Genomic DNA, 19,101 nt, shown 5'->3' with positions numbered 1-19,101 from the left:
GATGTCCACGTGGGCTGATTTGAGTTGTCTGCCGTGCGTGCTTGCCTTTGCACACCTGAGGAGCCCTGCCGCTTTGCAGAGATCCTTTATAATGAGTATTATTCATATTTGCAGCATGCTTCTAACAGCTACTAATCATTTTATTACTCTTTATAATCTATTTAAAGCACAATTAGAAAAAAATCTATACAAAGTTACAGCCGAAAGCACATTTTATTTACGTTATAAATCCTTGAAAAACAACCATCTATCATGAAAACCAGCACTCCTTCGCTCGGCTGACAGAAATGGATGCTGCTGCGCTACACCAAGGGACGACAAGGTAAGGGAGGGCTGGATGGCAGACCTCGGTCGGCTCCTGTCAGCCCTTCAAAGCACGACTCCTTCAGGCTCCAGCAGCAGATAATCGTGCAAAGGCTTGGGCACAGGCAGCAAGGGGATAAGGCAATGGCATTTGCTGCCGAACTTTTTCCGAATGGCAGAGCGGCATAAATGTTGCAGGCACCGGACTGTTCCTGCCAGCCGGAAAAGGGACTCGTAGAATAGCTGGTGCTGCTGCAAAGAGATTGTGGGGGGGGGGGAGAAACATGAGCATTGGTTGGTTTTATTTTTTTTCTGATTAAGCTGAACAAGCCAGAGATACTTTTGAGATGAAGATCTAAGGGGAGGAGGTAAGAAACCCATCGGTGATGTTTGCCTGTGTGTTAGGGGTCTGTGTGCTGACACGGCTCCTGCAAGCAAAGGCTGGATGAGGAATTCTGTGGAAGCACATGTGAAGAAACCCAGCCTCACTGCAGGTGCTGTTTGGGGAGGATGCTTTCATGCCCACCGGCAGCAGCATCCCTGCAGAAAGCCTTAGAGCTGACATAGAAGAGCCCCGCTTGTTTCTAACATGGGGAAACAAAGCAGGATTGGTGTCTGCAGCCTCAGCTTTCCTTAGCTTGGAATAAAAATAATTTCTCCCATGCCCTAGAATGTGCTGAAGGGCTTTATTTGCATTACAGCGGCTGTCCCCCCTCGCAGCCAAGCTAACCAAAGACCTTTTGGGGCAAGGCAGCCATCCAAGATCATTCAAGGGCAGGCTGGCCGTACCTGTTGCACATCTGGGGACAAGCTTTTAAAATCAAAATTAGTGGCGTGGGCTCCTGCTGGGCAGTGGACTGGCTCCAGGGTCACTTCCAGGTGTTGTGATTGTATTTGCCATGGGCCAGGGGCAGGAATGGGGGGTTTGGTGTTGATGCAGCTAAAGGGATGCAAAGCTGCTGACGTGAATCAGGTGTGCAGTGGTGCTCTGAGGACTATGCCTTTATTTTTTCCCCACCCAAGTGAAGTTTGGGTGGGGAAAAAACTCTTGGTGGGTAAAAACTCCTCCTCGGGGCTCAGCCTTCCCTGCCAAACCGCCAGTGCTCTCTCACCTGAAACACCTCCTCCGGCACGGCGTCAGCCCACTTCTCAGATATGGGGATTTGTGAGTAGGAATTGAAGAGTACTTCGATGATCTCTGGCACGGCTGCGCAGGACTTCAGCACCTAGTCGTGGGCAATGCGAAGGGTTTCAGACAAAGATGCATGTCCCAGAGGGGCAGAGCATCCATGTGCTGCAGCCGGGGCTTGTCCCACCCTGCTGCAGTCCAGGCTGGGATAGTGCTGTGTCGGTATGAGGCGGGCATAGGGTTTGTCCTGGCACGCTTTGAAGACCTTTCTCCATCTGTGAAGCGGTGGGAAGACCTGCCTTGCTGTGGCACTTCTTCTGGATGCAGCCCCTGCTTCTTATTTACATTTTTGGCTTGTGTGTGATAAGCCAGGATAATATTTTCTTTATTGTTTGATGTAAAATCAATGAAACGCAGAGCCATAAGGCAGCTGCACTGATGGCTGATGTACCAAGCCTGTCTCTGACATACCCACGCAGGAAAAAATCCTCCTTGCCAGTCTCCCCTGCCCATGCTGGCTCCATCCTGCCCTTCACCCTGCCTGCTTTTCCCTGCTGCCACCCCGCATGGGTGTTTTCATTTCTATCATTCCCAGGAGCATCGCCAGTCCCGATGCCATAGTCCCCTCTTCCTGCCTGGACTGGGAGGGTCTCCCAAATTCTCCCAGCCTCCCACCTTTTTATTTCCCAAAGCACCCCGACTCCAACTGCAAAATCCCAGGTGCAAGGGGACGTGCAGGGGCCGTTTTGGGGTCGGTACCTTGATGAAGGCAGGGGGCCATATCTTTTGGGAGCCGTGGTTGAGCAGCAGCTGGACGGTGAGGTGGGGCCGCAGCTCCCGCTTGAAGGCAGCACTCTGCAGCGCGCAGCCCAGGGGGGAGATGCCATCATAGTCGATGGCGTTGACATCGGCCCTGCGCCGCAGGAGGAAGCGCGCCAGGCCAGCGTTGGCGGCTCCGCATGCCTTGTGCAAGGGACTCCTCCGCGTCTCATCCCGGGCATCGATGTCAGCACCGTGGGCTGCCAGCAGCCGGCAAAGCTGCAGGCAGCCCTCACCGGCACCCGGTGCCTGCCCACAGAGGATGCCAAGGGCCGTGTCCTCCCGCGCACTGCGTGCGTTGACGCATGCCCCGTGCCGCAGGTAGAGACGGGCATGGTCACAGAGACAGTGCCTGGCTGCCACGTGCAGTGCTGTCTCCCCCCCGTCCTCGCTGGGCTGGTCGACGGTGGCCCCGTGTCTCAGCAGGAGCTTGGCGCATCTGCAAAGAGATGGGGAGGCTGGGAGGTGCACCGCCCGGATGGGCTTTGGGGGGCTTGGGCTGGAGTGGGAGGTGGCGTGGGGTGAGGATGGGGGTCATGCTGGAGCTGGGTTCCCACGGGGGTTGTGGCACTTGAGGATTTTGGGACGGAGCAGCAGAGGCTGGGGAGGGTGACCCTGTGCGCTAGTGCCCACTGCAGTGGTGGTAGTGGTGGTTCAGGCAATATCTCCCTCTGGCCCAGCATCATTCATGAATGCTCATCCTTGACCATCCTTGAGTTTCCTTGACCCACCAGGGTCCCACCATCCTAGACCCACCAGGGACCACTGATCCTTGTCCCGGTTGTGCCAACATTTGGGCAGCACTGGGAGCAGTGTCCACAGTTAGCCACGCCAGCTGGGTCTGTCCCGGCCAGTGAGGGGTGCAGGATGCATCTGGCCATGATGAGGACACACAGGGTGATGGGCCCCTTCATCTCCTGGTACGGGTGCAGCCTTGGGGTGTTGTGGAGATGATCTATATAAACCCACCCCTTGGCTGGACATCCACAGAGCTTCTCAGCTGAAAACAATCTAAACTGCTACCTCCACCTCAATCTGTGCTGAGACTGAGCTGACATGGAGGGAAACCCTCAGTAATGCCTCTGAGCCGCAGAAGAACCTGGTGTGGGTTTGCTTGGGTATAAAATTGTATTCCTCTTCTCCCATTAAGGGACCAAAATGCCTGTGTTGGGGTCCCACCCCAGAGAGGAGTAAAGGATCCTGTTTTCTGCCTGTCCTGAAAAGAAACACCTTTGCAGATGGTTTAAGTCTGCAGAAACGAGTTTTGCTTGCTTGTTTGGCACCCGGTGACAATGGAGTGGCAGCACCTGCAGTTCCCAGGAGGAATAAATCAAGGTAAGCAATGCTCCTCGTCCTAAATCACTGCTCTCACCTCTCTTTCCCTCTAACATCACTGTGTGTGGTTGCAAAGAGGGGTCATGGACGCCGTGAGGCGGGGACACTGGTTCCTATCAGAGCTTTCCACCTGCATCCTTCTGACAAAGGATGGGGGTTAGAAATGCCTGGTATGCCCCAATGGGGTTTTTTTTTTTGGTGTGTATGTGAGTAAACAGATGTGATCAGCTAGTCTAAATGAATCAAAGTGACTGCTCCATCTCCCGCCGGGAGCTGCCAAGGCCGGCGCAGCTCAATGTCACCGCCCGGGCAGGGCTGTCGGCAGCTGGGTTAGCGTGCAGGGCCAAGCTCACCGCTGTGGCATGGAGGAGTTATTTTTTGGAGGGGAGCCAGACCTACATGCTGTCCAAGCAAGACCTCAAAAATGTGGTGAGCTCGTGTTTCCCAAGAGATGCTGCTGGGGAGGTGGGAAGAGCGATCCTTCAGCAAGCCTCAGCAGTGGCTGGCTGGAATCTAGGGAGGTGTGTCAACCTTTAACTCCCCCTACCTGTTTTATTTTCTTCTAATGAACTTTTATTTTAGCTCACGTATCACCCAGAGCCCTAAGTGAGGTTCTGAGCTGATACAGAAGCAAAATGAGGGGGAGCTGTGAGGGAGTGAAGTCCCAGCCTGATCCCTCCAGCAGGAGGAACGGGGAAGAAGAGCCCTAGGGAGGAAGGATGGTGCCAGAGCATTGCTTGTTTTTCCTGGCCCAGATGAATGCTAACGTATGTGGGGAAAATAATAATATAGGAATAATAATAATCTACTTGAATCTTTCTGGACTTGCAGCATCACCTCCCCCAAGATTTGGTAGGAGCTGCTGAGACATTCAATGTCCTTGGCAGTGCAGGATCTGCAAATACCTCCTTGGGCCACTTTTCCTGTGCGTATCAAGCCTGAGTTAGCCAGGAAAAAATCCTGCAGGATCCGTGAGGTCAGGCTGTTTCTGCAGCCTTTGCAGGTGTAGTGCTCCCAGATGTTCCCAGCCCTCACTGGACCTCGCCAGAGGCATCCGCTGCAGATGCTCTCTGCTGGGGATGCAGTTATGGGTGAGCGGATTGAGTGTGGGGTTGTGCCAGCCCCCAAATCCTCAGATCCTCACTTTACAACTTCTCTTTTACTCTAAAACGTGTTGAATCCCTTTCTCAAGCAATGGCTTGTCTCACTGAGGTTTTTTTGGCACTTGCTGTCTGCTGCTGGTCGGTAAAACTTTGTTGGAGAGGGTCTATTGCTGGATGTGTGGTCATGTTTACCAGTCTTGTCCATCCTTGACAGCAGGGAATTTGTAGCCCTAATTATAATGACTCTTGGGACCTCCCCGGCTTAGCTTAATCCTAATGTCACAGTTAGCTCTGGCACCCTAAAATAACATGTTCAGGGCAAACCAAAGGATGGTTCTGCAGGGAAAAATGGAAAAAAAAATATATTTCTAACTTGGTTGCAAAACACGCAGCAGCCTAGTCCAGGAGAAAAATCCCTTTTGTTCTTTTTTTTTTTTTTTTATACATCACGCTTCCCAGGCAAGGAGTCGGCTGTGCCTAGAGACCCTGAGCACAAGCACCATGCCGATTTTGGCAAGCGCTGTGTATTGAGAGTGCCCAGGCTGAAGATTTACATCTGCATAGGCAAGACAGAGGGAATATTCCCCTGCCCTTCATTTCCAGGTAAAGGGTGGTACATCATGGGTTGCCTGGCAAAGCCAAGAGCTGCGCCCAGCCCCTCCAGCAAATGCACGGGTTTTTCCCTTACCGAGAGCAGGATGGGAGTTCAATTACAGGGAGTTTGATTCCTCTTGGTCTCCTGATAGCCATCCAAATACCCTTCTAGAAATACCAGGGTAGAAATGCCACCCTTCCCAGATGCTATTTTCCTGAAGGGTTATTCTTATTTATTGTCAAGTTCAATGGCTAACTTGTTGGAAGAAACCTGAGTTGTTTTATATTGAATTTCCCCCCTAGATACTCCTCCCTTAGCAAAGAGGGAATGTTAGTGAGGGGCTATAAATAAGGGGTGATCTCCTCCTTCTAATGGAAATGGGCCCTCGCAGGGAGCACGTGCCTCCTATTTGGATGTATGGGGCATCAGCAGGTGCCGGGTAGATGCCGTTCATGCTTGCTGGCTATATGCTCTTATTTTAGCCTCTAATCTCTGCTGATGAAGTCATACACTCTAACACTTTGCCAGCATTTCTAGCTGCTTAGATTTTATTAATGCCCTGTTGTTCACCATCAGATCAGACTAAAATCCCATTAAATAGGGCTCAGCTAATGCTTGCTGCTTTTTGAGGGCTCCTCTCCAGTTTTCTGGGAATATTGCAAGAAGCCATGGATTTTGTTCAGCAGAAATTCAGACACAGGGTGGCAAAGCAAACCAGTTTGTTTTCCATCCAGCCTGGTACCATCTACTTGGCCAAGCAGCTCTGCAGCAGCAGCGATACCCCTGGAGCAAGCCCGCAAAAGCCATCCTCGCACACAGCTATGCCTAATTTTCACTAGTTTAAACTCACTTCCAAACCCTCTCTAACTCGTTTGTGGGCAATAGGTAACACGCCTGAATGTCTCCTTGCTTGAGCAAGTCGCTCATTAGGTCAAAAATCACACTAATTTGTGATAAATGGTATCAGTACTACAGGTTTGCCTTGCGCTGGGGTCCTGGCTCAAATAAACAGGATAAAATGATTTGGGTTTTATTTTCCTTCTTCACTCACTAATATGTGCCCATTACCCTCCCCTGCCCTCTCGCTGCCAGGATGGCTCCTGCTGGCCATGGCTCCCAGCATCCTGGCTGCATGCTGCTCAGTTTGGGATGAAAAATGCCCAGGCTGGGAAAGTGGGATTTAGCTTGAAACAGGATGCGATGAATAACCAGCAGGAGGAGCAGGAGGCTGGGGCAGCGGAGGCTGGAGGAAAATTCCTGTCCCAAAAACCAACTCAGGCCCTCAGTTTTCTTACGGAAAAATCTCCTGTTTGGTTTTTTCCCTCCTCCCTGGGGCCAGAGAGAGGCTTTCCCATCCTGTGCTTGGTTGTTTTTCATGGCATCTGAGTGACCATCTCTCCATCTGTCTGTGATTTATTGCAGGATTGATCCCACTCAGAAAAACAGCCTTCCCCAAGCCTGGCTCCGAATGTAAGGATTATTCTTATTAATTTCCTACGAGCAGGAGAAAGGAAGCCTGTTTTTCTTGAAAGACGAAAATGTTTTTGAGCACTGTAAGCCTAATGGTGAACCATAGCAATGTCGGTGCCGAAGGCTGGTCACAGCGGTGCTGGTTGTGCCGGTGTGGGGACCGCTCCGCTGCTGCGGGGCGAACACCAGCCCAGGAGCATCAGTCTCTTCACCATCGCTTTGCCAAAACTTCATGAGCTGTGGATACTCATCTGTATGAGCCCTCATTTTGTCACACTGACTTAGGGAGCAGCTTCTCCAAAAAGCAGGGTCAGGCCTTGGGTTCTGCTCTGTGTCTGCTTTTGGGCTCTTTATTTCTTGCTCAGGGCCAGTTAAGAAGCTGGTCTTCCCTGGCAGGGGGATAAGTTTCCAAAATGATGGCTCCAAATGCTCTGAATTTTGTATTTTATTGATGCTAACTGGAGCAGAGGATGAGGTTTAGCACTAGATGATGCTAAATGCTGGCCTTTAAAATCTGTGGTCTTTTTTTACCTGTAATAACGCTTCTTTCCTGCAGCCCAAAGGGCAGTGCATCTGGGCCAATGCTGGAATAGCTGGAGGGTGCCATGGGGCCAGATCCACCAATGTCGGGTTAGTGCCCATCTCCCTGGCGTTTGGGAGCCTTGCTGTCTTGTTAGCATTGCCTTTTTAGGTACCTGTCTTCCTGCTTTGCCCCTGTTTTCTGCTAATTCCTCCCATGATGACCTATCATCATCTAACATCCCCTAAGCAAAACCCACCCTCTCCCCAAAAGCTGGCAGCTCTTGCACTCGCTTCCTACTCCATCGTTTCTTGCACAGCACCCTCGGACACCAAGTCTCCTCCTGCATTGACCCATCTCACTATTCATCTCCCATCCTTTGGTGCTGGAGCGGGGCAGCCAGAAGACAACTCTGGTTTCAGCTCCCAGGGTGGAGAGAAAGCTTGAAGAAGTGAGCACAAAGGCATCACTCAGCCATAAGCCCAAGTTGCAGAGAGTCAGGGGTGACATCTTCTTTTCTCATCACTTGGCTTGGCTAAGCCCTCTTCCCTACATGGAAGGCAAGCCCTGGGGGATTTCTCTCCAGGTAGGCTCTCCCTGGTTGCATGGGAAACCTGGGATCTTCAGAGAGCTTTTTCCGACTCACAGATCTGAAGGAGGACTCTACAAATGTGGTAGCATTCGCCATCCCTTCTGCTGTGGGTACCACAATGGGAGGCAGGAGCTACATCCTGCATCCCTGAGATGTACATTCCCACCACCCCACGCCTGCTCTTCCCCCCAGCACCGCCGGGAGAGTTGAGACTCTTCCTCTCCCCCTCAATTATTTTTATTTTATTTTTTTTCGGGGTGCCAATAAAGGCAGACTCCTTTAATCATCCCAGCTTTAAGAGGGAAACGGGAGAGCGCCAGGGAGAGAGTGCAGTGAATTTAGAGACTCATCTTACCCCACCATGTTAATTATCTCCGCTGTAAAAAAGAGGTCAAGGAGAGGAACTCTTACTAAATAGGCCGATGTTGGCATGAACAGCTCCTAAAGTGAAGAAGGTAAGACTGAACTTTACTGGAACTTTTTTTTTTTCAGTCTCTTCAAAAAGCTCCTAGATTAAAGCTCTGATATCCTTTTTGTTGAAATCTCATGGATTCTGAAGCTCAAATGGCTGGAAGGAAGCCCAGATAATTTTTTTTTTTATCCCAGTCACTGAGAGGCTCAAAGGTTTTAAGTCCTGCCCCCATGGTGAATTGCCGAGTATATGGGAATACAGAAGAACCCGGCACATAGGTGTTCTGGCCATTGTTATCGAGAGGGAGAAAAATAAAATAGCTCTCTATGTAGGTCAATGACCTGTTCTTTATTGTCAGTAAAAAATTAAGGATGACCTAAAATCTGCTACTCAATAAAAAAAAAATAAAAATAAAAAAAAAAAGGCAAGGTAAAGTAGTCTCCCCCTAATCAAAGAGGAAATGTTTGTGTTACCTAAAGCTTGACCTCCTCAGTCTCTAACTTTAGCAAAGTCTTTGCAATTGAAAAGCAGTGGTCGAAACCTCAAAACCTGTCTGAAATATCTATTAATTTTTGATCTTTCAAGGGAGTTGGCTTAGTTATTGTAGAAGCCCCCGTAGCGCCAGGTAGTGTAGTTAAGGGTCTCTTGGCATTTCCATTTTAAAGCCCCAATATTCAGGGGCTTATAACTCAGCTGTTTCCACGTTGCATCTGTCTGATCCCAGCATTGCTGTTTGCTGTCTCACCTGCCATCCCCCTCTGTTCTTCTGGGGGAAATAGCATGTAAATTGTTGACAGTGGTTCATTTTTAATATTTTTCTTTTTCCAAGCAAGGAAGAACCTGGCCAAAACCAGGACACCTGGACATCTGTGGCCATGGGGTCCCCTCCATGCACCAGGTTGGTTTCTGTGCCCCATCTCTATAGAGGGAGAGCAAGTTGGTGAAGTCTAAAATACCACCCCCCCACCTTGGGGCTTTTAGGATGGCTTGGGGTTTGGAGGCTGAAGGCTTTAAGGTCAAAAGGGAGCTCAGGTGAAGAAATTAAAACCAGCTCCTGATTAATGATGAGGGCTGCTTGTAGCATTCTCCTTTACCCATCACAATCCCTCCAACCTGCATCACACCAAGGATGCGTTTGATTAATTCCTAGATTTTTGGCTGAACCAAAATTTGATTAATACTTGATTTTTGGCCATCTCACAGAAAGTCTTATTCATAAGCCAGACTTGAGATATTTACGTCTGCAAACCTTTTCCTCTCTGGCTGCCTTTCTTTTGCAGAGCTCTTTCCCTGACACCTGGCCCACGATACATTGGATCTGTAGTGGGAACCTTGCCTTCACCACCTACATCTAGTTAAGCTCGTTGCCTGCCTAAAGGGGAGAGGATTGAAGCTGGGGTGGCTTTTCACTGAAGCTGGCAGGTGATGAAATTCACTACAGCCCTAAGCAGTTTCATCAGGATATCAAGGGGCTGAGCTCTTTATAAAAAAAAAAAAAAAAAAAAATCCCAATTTCTTGGGTCTAATGATTCAGGCACTTAAAATCCTACTGAGACATACACGTGCACATGAAAAGCTTATTTTTCAGGGCAATGTTTATGCTCATCTTTATGTGATCCTGATGCCAATCCAGGGTAAGAAGGCAGCAGATACACATGGCTGAACCTTAGCCCTGACCATAAACCAAAGTGGACCCGTACATGGCTTGTGTGGGGTGAGGGGGTGGGAGGATCATGCCCCATCTCGCAGACCCCATCACTTCGTTACAGCCCTGGGCTGTCTGGGTTTTTAGGAGGAGTGGGCGCCCTGATTGGCACCGACATTCCTTGTAGATGGTATTGGCATGGGCTGAGGAGCGCAGGAGATTGGGGTGACCTATGTGCCCCATGACTGGACCCATCCTGAGCACCTCCTGGAGGAAAGCATGCCAGACCTGGGATGCGGGACATAGTGATTTTAGGATAAATCATCAGAAAAGAGGAGGAAGAAAAAGCATGTGGAGCTGTGCTGGGCTGTCCATGGGAAAGAGACCTGGGCCGTGCAAGGTGCCTGGCACCAAAATGTCCCTTTTTGTCTATGCTGAGTGTGCCGCAGCAGCTGATGCAGTTGGGAGATGTGGGAACATGCGAGAAGCCTTGCCAGGGATCATGGCATCTTTTTTGCACCCCACAGAGGCAAAAGTGCTGGGATCTGCATACAGGGGGTGTGGAGCGAGGTTATCGGGGGGGGGGTGGGGTGCTGATGGGGGACCCTGTCCTTACCCCAGGGAGTCTTGGGTGGTGCAGAGGTGCAGTGGGGCCAGGCCCTCGTCGCTCCGCAGGTTGGGATCAGCCTTGTGCTCCAGCAGCAGCTCGACGCAGTCGGTGTGCCCCCCCAGGCAGGCTTCGTGCAGGGGCCCGTGCCCCCCCGGTGCCAGGTCGGGGTCGGCCCGTCGGCGGAGGAGATGGCGCAGGCAGGCGGCGTGACCCTGGCGGGCAGCGAGGCACAGCGGGGTGGTCAGCTCCCGCTTGTACTCCAGTGACCACAGCCCTGTGGGGAGGAGGGAGCGGGGCTGATGCCCGGGGCTGACCCGCTGGGTTCCTGTCCCCTGTGCACCAGCCTTGTGAATAAACCAAATCAAGACACTGCGTTTTCCATTTTTCTTTTAGTGCCCTGGCAGCTTTAGGTGTTTCAAAGAGCCTGGCTACAGCTGGTGGCTGCTCCAAGTGCTGTTGGCAAGAGGGGAAGCAAAACTCCCCCGGTGTGTGTGCATCCAGGAGCAGGATTTCATACAGCGTGAGCTGGGTGAACCATTACCCTGCCTGCAACCAGCTGCACAGGGGACCCTGTGTGCAGGACCTTGCTGGCAGGAGCTAAAAGGCGGCTCACAAATTCCCCACCTGCACCCAGGGGAGGAAAAAAACCTGTCTTTGCTGCGACTGGGCTGGGCCTGAAGGCACCCAAGCTGGGTGGGAGCGTGTTGAGAGGGTGACGCAGGGCTGTGCATGGGGTGAGCTGGGTTTGGGCTCCGCTGGAACAAGGCATCGCATTTCCCAGCAGCTCCGGGATCTCTGGGACCATCAGTAGATGCACGGTGCCCGGTGAGCATCTGGGACCACAGGGACCATCTGGAGTTGGGAGGCACCAGGTACCACTACCCTGGGAACATCTTATTCTTGCAGCTAGGACTGGGCTGCTCTTTCTGAGCACCTGCATCGGGAATTTGGGCCCTCTTGCAAGCATGCCTAAACCACGGAGTGCCCCATCCCAACCTGAAAAAAATCATGTGGACATACACTTTTTACACTTCCGTGCCCCTCTGGTGGGTTAGTATGTGCAGAAGAGAAGAAAATAATAAAAGAAAGTGCTGAATATTTAGGGCTGCAGGGCACAGTCGGCTAACCAAAAACCAGCCACCTTGGGAACAGGCTCTATAAAAGCAGCATTAGGCACTTAAATGCACTGCACCTCTCCTATTTAGGGTTAGTAAATACCTGTTCTTTTAATTTTTCTGGACTGGCCTTTAAAAGAAAAGTACCTGAGAGTCCATAAGATGCTTGGCTTTTCACCTGCCACTCCAGCTCATTTTTACTGATCTCAAAAACCAGGTTGACATCTTGATAGTATCGGTCAGTCAGGACCTCGAGGTTTCTCAGGTCTCCCGTGACCAGGGCCGTGTAATACTTGGTGGCAGGAGCGTGAGCCGTTAGAGGATGCTCCAAATCCAATTTGGGGGATATCTGTAGCTTTTCTGTTACAGGTCCCGGTAACTCGCCCATTCCAGTGCTTCCCGTACGTGTAGGTCCTAGCTGGGAGGATAGACAGGCTTTTATAGTTCATTGTTTCCATCCTCCTGGGCTCATTGTCTAATTATAATCCAGTTAAGGCTCTATTGTTGTTGTATTTATAACTCCGGCAGGGTCAGATGATAACTGGCACGCGATACAATGAAAGTCAAACAGTCACTGGGCTGTGTTGTGGCAGCACCTCTTGGAGTAAATTGCCGGTTTAATTGCAGGCAGCAGCTTGGGACATGGGTGTTGAGGCTAGGAGAAAAACAGTGCCTAGCGTTTAGGGGGAAAGAAAAAAAAATTTAGTCAGCTCCTGTCTGCACAACCCCATATAACCTTATTTGTGTGCTCTGAGAAAGTGGGTTTTTTCCTCTACCTAACGCTGTATTTTCTTTTCTTAAAGGCACTCATACCTGTTTCCAGTCTCATGGTTGCTATACAGAAAAATCTGGACATCACATTAGTGGCCAACATGATGCAGCCTGCCACACTGGTGTGTCCCTGCAGGGATGCAAAGCACTTGGCAAAGGCAAGCAAGGTACAAATCCTCCTGGGGCTTTGGCTGGGGGAGCTGCTCTCCCCGCCAGTTCCTTGTATAGGAGAGAGAAAGCGCCCAGCCTCTGCTGCCATTTAAGCACAGGGATGGATGCCAGCAGAGTGTCCCCAGCTCCTGCTGCCCTGAGGCTCATGGCTCCTTTCCTCAAGGTCATAGGAGAAGTCTGCAACGGGGACGAGAATAGACCTCGGCATCTCGTGACTCGGTGGCTTCACCACCAGCCCTAGGCTCTGGGTCACACAAACCCCCCTGCCTGCCAGCCCTCCCACCCCACCTCCCCAGGGAATAAATATGATCAAAGCAGATCTTGGGAAGATGTTAAACTATATCAAAGCAACCAGGCATGGAGGGGCTACTGAAACGCTTCATGGTTCCCTCAGTGTGGAGTCAACCTGGGGCTGGAAGAAATGTTTGGGACCTTCTCAGTAGCCCTCTGCAAGTGAGGACCTTGCTGGGCTCCCGCAGGTGACCATGAGCATCCTTGTACCAGCCCTGGGCCAACACATCCACGCTGTAAGAGTGTAAGAGTCATCTGAGGTTTCTTTTTGGGTTTCCTTGTCATGGCTGCAGTGACATCCAGCCATCTGGCCCCAGAGACCATGGGAAGAGCATGAAGCCACAAAAAAAAAATCACAGTGTGTCCATCCAGGATGGGGCCGTGCTGAGCTGGAGGGGGGTCTGATTCGGGGTCCTTGTGTAAATTAATCCCTTGAGTAAAGGACCCTCTCTCTTGAGGACTCTGTTCACCTGCAGCTGCAGTGGGACCTAATTTGAGGTCAGCCTACGTGGTCTTTCTCGTTTCCTTTCTCCTCCTGAACTCAAGGCTGGCCTTCCCACCTGGTTGTCTGTCTGCAACTGCTCGGTTGGTTGGAACCTCTGAATCCCATCATCTTTCTCTCTTTTTACCACTTGTTGCTATTCTGCTACCTCTAGCCTTTCTGTGCCCCTTCACCCTTCTGGTACCAACTGAGCCACCTGCTAAAAGCATTGCTTTGGTATGAAAAATAGCCTTGTTAAACCCGGCGGTCCCTTAGCCAGTGCAGGAGAAGTTTTGGAGACCCAGGGAGCAGCACAGGCTGGGATTGTTTTCCCCAGGGACTTGCCCTGGGTTGTTTTTCCATAGCTCTGGCTCGCTTTCCCTCTCTGCTTACTAGCAATCTGGTGGTTAGATTTTTGTGGTGGTGTGGAGGAAGCCCGCCTTCACGTGCCCTCTTTCGCACCGAGGGGATCACCTTCCTGTGGCATGGACCACCTCCCACGCTCACAGCTGGGTATATTTAGCAGGGAGTCTAGACCTTCTTGGTCAGACGCAGGCTAATTTTGCTAGGGGTGTGTGTGTGTTTGTCTGGCATTAAACTGCTGTTGAGAGTGTGTTGAAATACCCTGTGACCCCTTCTCGTGAGCCTTTTAATCAGCGTCTATTTGCATATAACACTCACTTCTTGGGTCACAGTAATGACAGGATTAACAGCATCACTGATGGAGGGGGTTAAAAATAGCCAGGGCCCAGCAAGAGTAGAAAGAAAAAGTCCCCTTGTAGCTGAGTGTCACACATAAACACATGAGCCTGAGCTCCTGCCAGCCAAGTCAAGTGCTTTTTCCACCGATGAGTGGAAAGTGATGTCAAGATGAAGCGATATTCCCGTGTTTTTAAGGGGAACGCTGTCATACAGGCAAGAGTGATTTACTGCAGAGAGGAGCTGGCAGCCAGGACACCTGTGGAGCATCCTGGGGCTGGCCAGGAGAGGGGAGAAGTTCCCAGTTGGGTTTCAAAGGAAAACAGGGGGTTTTGACTGCTTATAAACTACCTGTCACCTTTGGGCAGCAATTTTGGGCAGTGGAGGAAGGCTGGGACCCCGCAGCCCTCCCCTCCCCTCTGCCACTGCCGTGCTGCACAGCCTTGGGCACATCACCTGTCCTCCCAGCATGCCGGTCCCCACGCCTCGAGACCCTGGGGATCCGAGGGCCTGATCCTGCGACCAATTCAGCCTGGGATCATCCCTATGCGTCCTTATTTCAGTAGAGATGTTCCTACACAGGCTCGGGCCCCAAACGTGGGCGAGGATGAGCACTTCATTAGCAGTAGCCTTGCACTCATTAATCTCTAACGCGGGGGTAGCATCTTAACCTTCTCCCTGCATACAACTGTTTGCAGAGTACACCTCATTTAACAAAACATTAAGCATTTTACTTCCTCAGATCAAGTGTATCTATTAATAATGACTTAAATTGTCTGCGCTGGCTTCACATTACGAGGAAAACTCATTCCTGGCACATGAAAGAGCACGATACACAGAAGCAAAATTACTTCAGCACGAGCTTGTTCCCCAAGTTAAGCTGCCACATAACAACTTAGTCCTCACACAGGGGAGATTTCAGCCAGTAATAATTTGCCCTGCTGGTTCAAAAAACCATGAGGCTGCCTTAAAAAATCCGGTGAGTCCAGATGTGCCCATGCTGAGAGCTCCTGGTGTTGCTGCTGTGATTTACAGCTGCCCTCCGGCAGCGGGGAATGGCATTATTTTTTTTTTTCCAGGGAAATTTCCAGTGCAGCGAAGGAGCTCAAGGGCTGGCAGCCCACGGCACTGCCTCCTCCAGCTGCTCTCAAGCGCGGATGGCAATGCGTGACTGATTTAAAGCTTGCACCCCCCTTTACCCCCCAAAATAATTAAAATGAGCTGGCTGAGTGGTGGAGCAACCTGTGATGGCTGTATCCCCCCCGGCACCCCGCGGCTGTGAGGAGGGGATGCTGTGCCAGCAGCTGGGTGACTGAGAGATGGGCAGGCAGGATGGCGAGGCCACCACACCACGAGACAAACCATCAGCTGCCCCAGCCTACCTTGGAGGGATGGCGTGAGGGTGGCTCTCCCGGGCGATGCTTGCTCGTCCCCCCAGAGCACCATCCCCGTCTGGGCAGCGTGGGGCAGGAGGTTTAATCTCCTCTCTCGGAGCCAGGTGCCACCTAGCAAACAGCCAACCTGCTGCCCAAACGTCCCCACATTTATATTTCCAGTGTTCCCCCCCCCCCGCTCCATGTGACAGCGCTGCCCAGTTATGTGGCTGGTGGCTGAACGAGGGGGTCAGACTGCAGGATTGATGCCTGTGAAGACACCCACACGGGACGCACGTCTCTGTGCCGGAGGAGGGGTGTCATACTTTGCACCCCCCAAAAAAACTTTTGCAGATGCAATTGCATGAGCAGAGCCAGATGAGCTGCTGCTGACAGACCAGGTCTCCTTTAAAAACTGCCACCCGGTGAAATATAAACTCATCCCGAGGTTGCATTGATTTTGTCCGGTTTTTATTGGAAATTAGATAATATTTAAATAGTGCCAAAACATTTCCCTTTAACAGCTCTATATAATATGGAAAGGTGTTCTGTGCTACACTGGTTTATAGTGGCCCTTCTATGTCAAATGTAAATAATTCAATTCAATAAAAAAAAAACCCAAACCCTTTCCTGTTCTCATAACCATGCAATTCTTTCCTTTTTTGCCCCTTTTCTTATGAGTTATAGGAATAAAACCACTATAGCTCTGAGCTTAACTAAAAATACTAGGCTTCCCTTCTCCCACCCTCCCCGCTGAAGAATTGCAGCTGTGTTAATTATCCCTTGGGAATTCAATCCCTGTGCGCATCCTCTTTTAAAGGCGAAGGGGAGCGCTACCAATTATTTAACCCCCCAGTAATGCGTTTGTGAAATGTCACCCTGAGTGCCAGCCTGGAAAGCCATCTCAGACTGACCCTCCATCACGTGGCCCCCTTACAGTACGAGGCTGGGTGATGGCATTTGCTAATTAGCAGCTCGCCCCTTGTCTCTGGCAGCAAGGAGACTAGGTTAATTTTAGCAGTCACCCTTGAGGTTGTTGGTTTGTGGGCTGCAAGGGTTGTATTTTTTTTCCCCCCTTTACTCAAAAATTTTAGAGCCCCTTTTGCAAAGGAAGGCACAGAGCAACTCTGCCAGACACAGTACCTCTGTGGCTCTGGGCTGTAAAAGGCTCTTCGTGAGTGTCATGAGTGGGCACAGAAACGAAGCTTTCAGCTCGGTTCACCTTTGATTCGGGGATGTGGGGGGCTTGAGTTCTTCCCTGATTTTTTTTCCTTTTTCTCTGGCTAACCCTTTCTCTTAGAAGGCGTATGTCTGAACATGTACAGCAAGGCCAGCTTAATTTCTGGGTAGTGATGATTTCAGGGTTGTACTTGCTTTTAAGGGCTGCCCGAACCCACTCAAGAGGGTTTAACTCCACGTGAGCACTGCAAGGGCTGGTCCTTCCCTGTGCAAAAGCCGCAATACTAATTTTGGCACATAACAACTCTTTTTTTTTCTGCCCACCTCAAACTTTGATGCCCCAGGTTGGCTGGCTGCAATCTAAGCACCTGCCTGCGTATGGCAGCTGTGAAAACCACCAGCCCTGCTCTGGTTACACCTGGGAGGACTTAGGAGTGGAGAAGCAGCCAGTGATGAAGGAGAAGCTGAAAAGAAACCTGCACAACAAACCCTTTCCTGAAAAGCAGGGACAGTTTTCTTTTGTGAAGGTTGTGTGCGATGGGGAAGGGCAGGAGAGCAGCCATCCTGGGGGACTCACTCAGGAGATGCCACCAAGCTTGATACCATCTTTCAGAACAAAAAACCAAGATGCATCTCTCGAGTGCTGGGGAAAAAAAGATTGTTCCTGCAATTAAAGTTTCAAAACATCTGGATTTCGCAGGGGACCAGGCTCCACTGGTTGTTTAATGGCACCAGAGCATAGTTTGGCAGAGCAAATGCAGGGGCAGGTTTAGCATCCCCACAGCACAGGTTTGCTCTCAGTTCAGCCAGCGTTGCAGTCGATGCTCTCCCACAGCTGCCAGGGCAGGGGGTGCAAGGTTGGTGATGCCCCCCTTGCCAGGTGCCCTGTGGCCAGTGAGTCCTGCTGTGGTGTTCCTGGGAAGGAGGAGAGAAGGTGCAATTGCAGAGGAGGGGTCCCTGGGTATGAGGAAGGGAGGAAGAAGAGGAAGAAAGGGGAGGAGGAGGAAGGTGGAGAGGATTAGCAGCTCCTTGTAGGGTTCATAATGCAGGACCCCACCGTGGGATGGGAGGCACCAGGGATGTGATGTGCCATAAGTCAACACCACCAATTGCAAGTTGACAACCTAAAAAGGGACTTATTAAATGATAGAGTGAGGATCCAGTGCTGGGTATCTCAGGACTCAAAACCCAGTCCTTTTCCCCAGACTCATGAAAACTGACCCAGACTAGCCCCAGTCCCTAGGAGCATCACTGCCATCCAACAGGCTTTTCTTTGCTGAAATGCTACGGGAGGTAGAAACAGAGGAGCTGGATAGCACTACGAGCTTCAACAAGCCCTTTCCTTGGTTTCATGCTACCCTGTGCTGTTTGGCTCCCAAGCAAAATTAGCTTTTGACACCTAAAAGGGTAATGTGTCGAAGGAAGGTATTTATGGATCGGAAGACGTCTTTCCCAAGTGCACCCTAACTAGAAAGTTACGGGGATAATTGCTTGCCCTCTGGGACACAGAAGAACAAACTCAACTATCCCTCAGTGGCCGTATGCATTTCTGGGGGGATTGATTTATTCCTTACCAGTGGACACATCTGAACTTCAGTTGTCAGTGTTAATTAGTGGGGACTCGGCCCGATTCATTACGGCTACGACCTCTCTTTGGCGCAGCTGCACTTTAACAAGAGAGCCATCTGGTTTGCCTGCTCTGCTCTGCCTTCATTCCTGCCCCCACTTCCCACCACTTGCCGGGTACAGGCTGGAAACACCGCCTCAGAAATTACAGGTTGCTGCCGCGGTGGGATGAGGCAGCCGGTTCTTGGGGCCTGGCCGCAGCACCTGGACCATCCGTCACGCCGGCAGCACCCAGCGGGGCGAGCTGTCAGCACATTGCCCCCGCTGCTGCATCCCCTGCCCTCCTTGAGCCAGCGACGCCGAGGGTTTCCCTGCTGAACATGGAAGGTGGCTCAGGTGGGTGACATGGGGGAGGCCAGGGCTTTGGGATGCCCCTGACATGCCCCTGTGAGGAGCTTTTTTTAGCAGGCAGAGGAGGATGCGTTGCCTGCCAGGGGGTGGCATGTCACCGGCGGGTCAGGGACATCCTGAATTTGGGAGCTTTATCTGGGCGGTGGAGTGGGGATGGCTTTGTAAGTCTAGAATGAAATGCTGGCTTGGGGCAGGGCCCTGCTCGAGGGGCTCAGGGATGAAGGCATTTTCTGGGTAGGCTGGAGAAGATGATGTAAAGATGGAGCAGCTTTTTGGTCCATGAGGTGCCACCATGGTGTACCTGCACATGTGGCCGCTCCAATGCACCCCAACAGGAGAGGAGGGGTTGTTCCCCACTGAGTATTTTTAGGCTAATGTGGGTGGTGGGATGGGGGGCCACCATGCCAGCACAGGCTTCCATCAGTCTTTGACATGCTGCTGCTGGGACCCCAAACTTCAGGCTGGCCTGATGCATTTTAGCATTTTTCCCTGTGCGTCACCCCCTCCTGAA

General features: G+C 51.3%; 1 protein-coding gene across 1 annotated transcript; it reads right to left on the bottom strand.

Moving 5' to 3' along the window:
• Positions 1–369: 369 nt before the first annotated feature.
• On the bottom strand, positions 370–12,036 carry ASB18 (ankyrin repeat and SOCS box containing 18). The gene is made up of 5 exons (XM_075711580.1): positions 11,796–12,036; positions 10,540–10,807; positions 2,192–2,690; positions 1,416–1,529; positions 370–555 (listed from the first exon to the last, which is right to left on the bottom strand). The coding sequence occupies exons 1-5, from the start codon at positions 12,034–12,036 to the stop codon at positions 370–372; spliced, it is 1,308 nt and encodes a 435-aa protein (XP_075567695.1).
• Positions 12,037–19,101: the final 7,065 nt, after the last annotated feature.

This window comes from Pelecanus crispus, chromosome 5, assembly GCF_030463565.1.
Source record: "Pelecanus crispus isolate bPelCri1 chromosome 5, bPelCri1.pri, whole genome shotgun sequence".
NCBI lineage: Eukaryota > Metazoa > Chordata > Aves > Pelecaniformes > Pelecanidae > Pelecanus > Pelecanus crispus.
This window is presented reverse-complemented; position numbering and strand designations above follow the sequence as displayed.

Coding starts and splice junctions, on each gene's coding strand:
- ASB18 (XM_075711580.1), bottom strand. CDS start 12,036: ATGGGCGAGTTACCGGGACCTGTAACAGAAAAGCTACAGATATCCCCC. Junction 10,808..11,795: donor AGCATCTTATGGACTCTCAG/GTACTTTTCTTT, acceptor TCCTCCCCACAG/GGCTGTGGTCACTGGAGTAC. Junction 556..1,415: donor TGCCGGAGGAGGTGTTTCAG/GTGAGAGAGCAC, acceptor ATCTCTTTGCAG/CAGCACCAGCTATTCTACGA.